Genomic DNA, 8,949 nt, shown 5'->3' with positions numbered 1-8,949 from the left:
AGTTAATGCCAGAGCTCTGCAGTTAAAAATGGCTTCAGTTTTAGAAGGGGGGACTGAGAACTTCAGCCTAAGCAAAGCAACCTGCCAAAACATCAGCACAATGCAATACAACCTGATGATAGTGCACCACCCTACAAAGCTAGCCTGGGACACTGGGTAGTCTCAGTGAGATTCAGGCTCAGCTCTTTATCTGTGAAACTCTTAGACACCACCTGAGTGACAGGCTTGCTATTCCAATTCCCTGAGCTAGTCAGTTCGTTTGTAGGGTTGTATTTAATCAATACACCAGTTAAAACCATAGCTGTGTCTTCCCAAACTTTCCAGTACTTGGGATTTGTGGGGGCCCTGCTTGGGGAGCTATCACTGACTTTCACTGGCTCTGGCACGCTCACCACAGGCCCAAGAACAGCAAGAAATTCAGAGAACAGGCAGTTTGGAAAGAGATTTATGTACTAGTGTCACAGAACAATTTCAATTTTATAATAAAATGTCATGTTACAGGTTTTTTTCTCCTTGTTGTTTCAGCAGAAGGTTCTCGTTATCACAGGAACCAGAGGAGAATTTGAGGTGTTGCTCTTGGCATTTTTATACTCCACTGGGGAAGGCAAAAATTTCCAGTCAATTTGTGATGCACAATTTCCTTTACTCCGTTTATTGAACAAAAACAAGAACCACTTTGTCCATGCATGCTACACGAGCGTTCAGTAAGGCTTCTCCACCCCAACACATACACACGTACACGCATATGCACACACACAGTAAAGCTGTTATAAGCCAATATGGTCCCAAGTCACAGTTCAGATCTGTATTTGGACCTGAATCCAAACTTTCACGAAATTGTGGGGGAGCTGCGGGGTAATTTAAATTCTGTGGCCTGTTTTGGCCCACTATAATGACAGGCCTGAAGCATGGATCCAGATCAGGATGTGAACTTCCCCCGAAGTCTGGATTTGCTGTTTTCGCTGAGGCCCAATCCTATTTATAAGACTGAGGAGAGATATTGCTCACTGATTCTCAGCTCATCAAGGTGAAAGTTCTTATGTTTCCTGGTCTTAAAGAGGGATTAAAGAAAGCTTTAAAACATACCACACCTAATACAACCCCTCTCCAATGTGTTTTTAGCAGATATGTTTCATTTCCACTTCTGCAAATTACCAAGGACTGTATTGTTTAAAAATTGGTTCCTCCATCCACACATTTCCAAGCCCAACTTCCTCAGCTACTCAATGTTGGAATCATTCCTATTGCAGCAGGGATAAGGTATCACCCAGAGTGACAATGTCCCAGAGCAAGTTCTTGTTCAAACACAAATATCCTGGACAACCCAGGCAAGACAAAAGCACAGGTGACATCACCTGTTTTACAGACACTTTTCTTCTTCCCTGTTTTAATCTTCTTCAAACTCCTTTCTGGTCTCCCCACTTTCTATTTTAATGTCCCTCTTCAGCCCCTTTTAATAGCCCTCCAATCCTATACGTTTAAGATGTAGCATATACTGTGCTGTCAGCTCAAGCCCATCAATATCTCTTCTTTTAATTTAAACTTCCCTTCCAATACACCTCTAAGATCAGATTAGTAATTACAAAGCAAACCCCGCCTTCTGCAGGCCATTTTCAAATTGTCTCACATTCATGCATGTTTGTTTTATTACTCCTAGGAGACCCCTACTGCCCTTCATACCTGCAGATGAAAATTAAGCTTCCGTTTCAGTTCCCCTCAGGTCTAGGCACTGTATCTGATAAGTGCTGGATGACACAACTTGACATGTCACACCCTTTCTATAGCTGCACCAAAGTTTAGGCTTCGGGCATGGCCTCTCTAGCCGATGGCTGAAGCTCCTGGGCAAGCCAAGCCTCACTTGGGCAACCCTCAGAAAGGAGCAGCTTAATGTGAGAAAAAATGCTACATCTGGGGATTGTGCCCTTGGGCATCCCAACTCCACACTTCAATTCCCCTTGAACACTACACACAGATACTTTTAATAAAAAAAATAATAATTGGAGATATACCTATCGCCTAGGACTGGAAGGGACCTTGAAAGGTCATCAAGCCCAGTCCCCTGCCTTCACTAGAAGTACCAAGTACTGATTTTTGCCCCAGATCCCTAAGTGGCCCCCGCAAGGACTGAACTCACAACCCTGGGTTTAGCAGGCCAATGCTCAAACCACTCCCCTCTTTCAGGATACACAGCTATGCACCTGCATGCACGCACGCGTGCACGCACACACACACACACTCTCTCTCTCTCTCTCTCTCTCAGTGGGGGGGCATACTCACAAACACACCCACGTCTGACAAGGAAACCTGGTCTTTCACCACATAGGAAGCAGTGGTGGCCAGTGTGAGGGCACTGTCACCACTGGCTCAGGTGTGAGACCACGTAGATAAGGCCCACCAACAGAAGGCCACGCATGCCCACCATCATGAGGGGGAAAAGCAGCGGGATGGACATCACCGGCTCCACCACTTGGTTACCGAGGTTCCAGAGGGGGAATCCCATGTTCACTAGCTGCTGGTTCAGTTCCGAAAATGGAGAGCGCTCCCTAGGCCTGGCAGCCTGCTGCTGCGGTGGAGCATGGCCTGCATTAGGCGCCACGTTGAAAAATTCCTGCAAACATAACAAGAGAGAGAAGGAATTCAGCCTGCTGAATCAGACTCACAGAAGGGGTGGGAGCTGAAGGAAAGAACAAGGCAAAAATCTCAGAAATGTTCCTATTTATTTAATTCAGAATAAAATATCATCCCATGGTCACAGACAGAGACAATGACGCAGAGGGCAGGCACCACAACTGACTGCCCTGGCTCTCATAAACATTTCTTAAGATCTGCTTGGCTTTTACGCTCTAAACTGAAGTTGAAATTGTGGGGTGAGAGGAATGGAGAGTAGGGTACATTAGAACAATTACAGGGACTGCATCTTTTGGGCTATACCTCACACTACAGAATTTCACCCACCTACCTTGTATGTAAATCCTTTGGGGCCAGACCCACTTACACAAAGGTAGGGGAACTCAGCCAGGTGGAAACGGCTGGGAACAACAGCTCCTTCCCTGAGAACCTGAAGCCCTTCCAAACTCTGCATGGTCAGGGATTTATGGGACTGCAGGAGGGGGAAGGTCTGCCAGGAGAGAAGAGGGTGGAGCCAAGTATCGTGCTCCTCTAACTACTACTAGATTTCTGAAATCCAAGCTGGAGCCAATGCTGTTCAAACCAGCATTTGCTCCTCCAGCACTGCTGACAAAGGGACTTACAATGCACCACTTCAGTAGGACAGCTGATAGCAATAAGACACCCGCACAGCCAGGCTGCCATGTTGCTGGTTCCAGGAGGGCTGGCACAGGGACAACCAATGCAGGAATGGCCATGGGCAGGATGAAAGACATTTTCTGCATCCCCAGAGCAGCCAAGCAAAACACAAACAAACAGAAAAGAGCAGCACAGCAGTAGTGTGCCCTCTGGAAGTTGGCGTCCAAGGTAATTGCCGTGATCACCCATGCCTGGAACTGGCCCTGAACCAATGTCTGGGAATTAGAGAACTTAAACCTATGTTTCCTGCAGATCCCTGGCCTCAACATTCATTCCATTCTCCAGGACAACATGCCCACATTACAGAGCCCAGCAGTCACAGCGCACCATGATTTGCAGCATCTTTTCCCTTCCTGTGTGTTTTCCTTGGTCAGGGGTGGTGGGGCCCTTAATGTGAACTCAGATTCCTACCCACATTCTGCACCCACACCAGCATTTGTCATTTCCCCTGCCTACCCCAATGATTCTTCCAATATTTTGTAGTAAAATGTGGAATGCTGCTTCTCCCAACTTTGTCTTGCCTAGCTCTCTGGACAGAACATTATAAGCAAGGTTCCCTCTACATTTTCTTTGCTCTGAGCAGGTTTTAAACTCCAGTGAGAGCTACATTTTTGTAGCAATCAGAGACTTGTTTTTAAAAAAATTATTTTACACTATATTGCATTGAACAGTGTAAGGGATTTTTAAAACAACACATTAGTAATACACAAGCACCTGGGACACACAGGCATACATAGCAGTGGCTGAGTACCCATTAACTTTTAAGATTTTTAGAGTTAAAAAACACACACAGTTAGGAAACCAGGAGACCCCATCTATCCTACAATAAGCTTCTACACCCACCCTTTCCCAGGAGCCTCAGCCCTTGAGGAAGCCCCCTACCATACCCTCCTAAAAGACCCTGCCTCCCAAACCGGTGTGCCTGGGAGGGAGTTGCCATTGCAGCCCAGAGTGGGCAGGAGCACGGACCAAGCACTCCTGCCTCAGCAACAGTAGCTGCACAGTCTCCCCTTCCCTGCATGCCAAGCTCCCTGCCAGGCCAGGCTCATTTCCACACTGGTAGCTCTTGGAGGCTGCTCCCAGTGGCAGGGACCAGCCTCTCCACAGCCAGCTCCATGAACAGCTGCCCCCCTGCCCTACCTAAATAATAATTAGAGATATACCTATCTCCTAGAACGGGAAGGGACCTCGAAAGGTCATCAAGTCCAGCCCCCTGCCTTCACTAGCAGGACTAAGTACTGATTTTTGACCCAGAACCCTAAATGGCCCCCTCAAGGATTGAACTCATAATCCTAGGTTTGCAGGCCACACACACACACACACTCTCTCTCTCTCTCTGCCCCCCACCCCCAATCCCTGCTGGCTTGAGGTTTGCCATGGCACAAAATAGGAGCTGCTGCAGGTTCTGGAAGGAGGGCCCAGCTGTCAGCCATACTTCCAGCCATGAGGTGTGCTGTAGTACCACACTGCTATGCAGCCGCACATGCACGCAGCTTAAAGAGAATGTTAATTATGAAGCATCCATTGAAGGTGTAAATTATGATGCACATCCATTTCCTTGAGCAAAATATCTAAGTAATTACAAAAACACACTGAACTTTTTCACACTTTTTTGTTTCATTACCAGCCGGGAGGTGTTCTCCCTGTGCTGAGCATTTGCTCTCACCCGGGGGTCATCATCCTGTACAATATCTCCATTGGCCAAAATCCGGACCATCATTGGGGTCACACAATATACCCACCCTGTCACACCTGTAACACACAGGAGAATGGACCTGTAGTTCCCCTCTGAGCGTTATTAGCTATTTCACACTGAACCAGGAGGGAAGAGAGGCTCAGGGGGAACCAGTTAAATATCTTGGGCCATATTGTGAGTGCAGTCAAGGAGGGACATGCAAGAAGTTTCCCCCACTCTTTGCACGACTGTATAAGGGCCTCCCACAAGAGGCCTCTGGGGAGTGTAAGGACTGTTCACACCTACTGCCTACCAGGGAGCAAAGACAGAAAACAAGGGGTTGGGAGGAGTAGGGAGCAGGTAGGGGGTCATGGTGCAACCCACATTCTTCACCAGCCTGCAGAGGAGGGCCTGTGCAACAGGGGTGAAATCTGCTCCATCCTAAGGAATGTGCCCACAGAGAAGCTCAGAGACACCATGGCACCTTTTCCCAGCATACATCCTGGTGTGATGCAGCTCCACATTACACCATACCAAAGGTAGTGATGTAAATACCACAGTCTAGCCTCTTCGGGAATGGGAAGATACAAGTGTGTCTATTCCTCTCGTTTTAGCTATTACTTACACACACTATAAATGTATCTTTTTATGGACACAGCAAAAATCCCACTGACAGAAAATGAAAAAGATAGTATTTCATGGCTATGGAATCCCCAGAGGATGATATTTTTGAAAAGCTGTCAAAAATTACTTTTGAAAGTGTCATATGAACATCATTTTAGAAATGGCAATAAAGTCGGCTGTTTTACAAGTTAAAAAAGGTTCTAAAATAAGGTTTTCCCTCTTGTAACAGCAAGTCTCTAAGAAGCAGAACCTTAGGAAAAACAGGCAGGCGGGCTCTGCACAGAAGAATATTTTGTGCTGCAATTTAACAAACACATGTTTCTGCTGGTAAGAATTAAAAACTGGTATGACCAGTCAAATCTATAACACAGCCAGAAAACTGACCACCACAAAACATCTATCCCAGGGACCTAGTTTCTAAAACTTGGCATTTGTGGTTTCCAGGCTTTTAGAACTACCAATGCTCAAAGCACGAGTGGAAACTGGAATTGACCTGAACCTCTGCCTATAATGCAAACTGATGTTTTTTCTTTTTTTTCTTTTTTTTTTAAGGGATTGTTAGAACCTTCCATCCAGTGCCCGGGGATAAGCAAGATCCAACATAGCAGCTATGCCGTACCTATGCCCTATGCACAATGCATGGGACCATCCCTTTCAAAGAGTCAGCTAGCAGTGCGTTTCCCCTCTAGGGCTCAAAATGGCCTGTAACCCAGTTTGTCATATGAATCTGAAGGCCAGTCTCTCCCACTCCCAGGAGGGCTGATAGATGCACAGACACATGAACATGCTGATCGTACCACATGTGCTGGGAAAGTAGAGGCACAGCACTAACAGATTCCTCTGGGTCAAGTATATGGCTTAAATTAGTCTGAGCAGGAACACTATACTATCTAAGCTGCCCGTGTTATTCTGCACGGTACTTAGAAACTCTTGTTCTTTGCCCTACATTTCTTGACATAATTTTGAAATTTTGCAAGAAGCCGATCTGAGGGTGGTGGGAGGAGAAGGGAAAGCAGAAGAGGCTGTACTGCTTCCTGAGCAGATTACCGAGAAAAACTGTCAGAAATAGCATACTCACCTCGTTGATTCGCTCTCTGTTTACTCCATACAGTCTGACTGACTTGTACCCAAACTGCTACTTCCTCCAGGCTGACATCACAGGATGTTAGTTGAGCGAGGTGCGGGAGCAGGCAGTTTCTCTTCTAGCCAAGGCTCTTCAGAGCTGAGCAAACCCCTCTTCAGGCTCCACAGTAAACTACAGTTCTCTGAACTGGCTGTGCAGATTAGAGAGCTTTTTTTTTTTTTTGCAGTCAGCCCCTCTCTCTGCACAGTATTTATGCTACACTCCTCTCCCTTGGCCTGCATGTTCATTCACACCATGACTCTGATCAACTCTGATAATCCTGATGCATCTGAAATCTAGGTATGGTGAGTGCCCCTGGCACAAAGAGAAGGGAATATGGGGCAGTGCGCCCAAGGCATAGGCACAGCGTGGAAACTAGGGGTGCGGGAGGTGCTGCAGCACCCCCAGGTTTTACGCGGGGCTACTGGCCCAGCGCCCAGGCCTCCACGCCCCAGCCCGGGGCTTGGGTCCTGGCTCCTAGCCCTGCTCCCCGGCCGCTGGCCCCGTGCTTGCGGCTCCGCACCAGGGCCCCGCTCCCGGGACTTGGGTCCCGGCTGCCGCTGGCCCCGCTTCCCGGTCGCTGGCCCTGTGATAGGGGCCCCGCGCCCAGGGCTCTGCTCTTCTGGAGCTGGCCCCGTACCCGGGGCCCTGCACCCAGTCCCCCGCTCCTGGCCCCGTGCCCACCCCCAGTCTTTGCCCCCTTACCTCCGTCCGACCTCCCCGAGACCCGACACCGCTCCCGGTCCCTCCTGGGGTCAGGGGGCGCAGACAGGGGTAAGGGAGCTGGCTTTCAGCGCTGCCACTTTTTAAAGTGTCCCAGTGCCCAGGCTACAGCCTATCAGAATTCTGAAACACTGACCACTTGTCTCCAAATCTCTAGGACTGTCCTGACTTTCACAAAGCTATCCCACAAGCCAGGTTTGCCGGACAGTTAAAGTGCCTCAAACTGGGACAAATTCATGGGGTGGAGATGGTATGGGATTGAATTCAGGGCCAATTGGGGATCAGCTTGTAGGCTTAAACTAGGGCAGGGCTTGTGACTGGTTTAAAGTTGGGAGTGGGGGTGCTCAGGTGAGTGTGAGATCCGGCACAAGTATCTGGGACTAAGCTATGGTTAACACAGAGACTATTTTAGAGATAATTTGTAGGCAATGGCAGGCTGAGGCTAGTATATGGTTTGGGGATGACTGTTAACCTACACTGGAGTAAAGTTTGGTAGCAGTTTGTGAGGGCATGCTAGGTTTAGCCTAGAGACTGGTTTGTGAATCCTGGCTAACAATAGGCAGCAGTTCAGTTCATGGGTTCAGACTAGAGTTAGGCTGCTCTAGAATTGTAAATTCCAGGATTGTAACACAGTTTAGTAAAAAGAACAGGAGTACTTGTGACCTTAGAGACTAGCAAATTTATTTGAGCATAAGCTTCCGTGGGCTACAGCCCACTTCATTGGATGCATAGAATGGAATATATTCTATGCATTCGATGAAGTGGGCTGTAGCCCACGAAAGCTTATGCTCAAATAAATGTGTTAGTCTCTAAGGTGCCACAAGTACTCCTGTTCTTTTTGCGGATACAGACTAACACGGCTGCTACTCTGAAACAGTTTAGTAACATGGTTAGTTCTCTCTACACAGGAATATACTGCTTTATAACACCATGAGGGTATTACCAGGTTCTGACACAGTCAGGTCCCCTGACATAACAAATTTTGCTTTGTAGAGGCACTCCATTTCTCCTCAGTCCAAATTACCCTGTGTAGAGTTCACAGTAACAGTTCATTTTCAAGATCAGAAAGCTTTAAATGGGACATGTTTATTGACATAAGGATGGGTTATATTTTGTCAGTCTGGATCTAATTAGACCTTTGGCATCATCTTAGTTGAAATCAACTGGCTGAACCATGTGACATGGACAGAGAGACAGAGTGATGACCCCATTTATCTCCTCTGGTCTCCCATTGCTTGCACCTCCATGGGGAAGCAAAGCATCCAAGATGGACACTCACAAAGATAGACCTTCTTCGCTGGGGGGTCTCCATTGTGAGTTCTAGTGATGGAGTTTAACAGATAAAAAACAAAAAGGAAGTGGGGAAAGCTGGTTGGGCATTTAGGACCACAACATTAATCCCCTCCCCCCACTCCTTCAGAAATAAAGAAATCCTTAAAGAGATGCTGTCAAGCCCTTTAGACCACACATTTCACTTACCTTTAAAACTGAACTGAAT

General features: G+C 47.4%; 1 protein-coding gene across 2 annotated transcripts; it reads right to left on the bottom strand.

Annotated features, from left to right (window-relative positions):
• Nucleotides 1-427: 427 nt before the first annotated feature.
• Nucleotides 428-6,807, bottom strand: FAM241B (family with sequence similarity 241 member B). Of its 2 annotated transcripts, XM_032795215.2 has the most exons (4): nt 6,684-6,803; nt 4,931-5,058; nt 2,420-2,608; nt 428-595 (listed from the first exon to the last, which is right to left on the bottom strand). In XM_032795215.2, the coding sequence occupies exons 2-4, from the start codon at nt 5,024-5,026 to the stop codon at nt 542-544; spliced, it is 339 nt and encodes a 112-aa protein (XP_032651106.1). In that variant the 5' UTR covers nt 5,027-5,058; nt 6,684-6,803; the 3' UTR covers nt 428-541. The 2 variants fall into 2 exon arrangements, with proteins under 2 accessions (XP_032651106.1, XP_032651105.1); XM_032795214.2 differs by having other exon boundaries at nt 428-2,608; nt 6,684-6,807.
• Between the last annotated feature and the right edge of the window lie 2,142 nt (nt 6,808-8,949).

This window comes from Chelonoidis abingdonii, chromosome 15 (genome assembly GCF_003597395.2).
Source record: "Chelonoidis abingdonii isolate Lonesome George chromosome 15, CheloAbing_2.0, whole genome shotgun sequence".
Lineage (NCBI taxonomy): Eukaryota > Metazoa > Chordata > Testudines > Testudinidae > Chelonoidis > Chelonoidis abingdonii.
This window is presented reverse-complemented; position numbering and strand designations above follow the sequence as displayed.

Bases quoted from the DNA above. Each gene is read 5' to 3' on its own strand.
- FAM241B (XM_032795214.2), bottom strand. From the start codon at position 5,026: ATGATGGTCCGGATTTTGGCCAATGGAGATATTGTACAGGATGATGAC. The intron at 2,609-4,930 runs GTAATGAAACAA...TTATGTTTGCAG, and splicing joins GGGAGAACACCTCCCGGCTG to GAATTTTTCAACGTGGCGCC.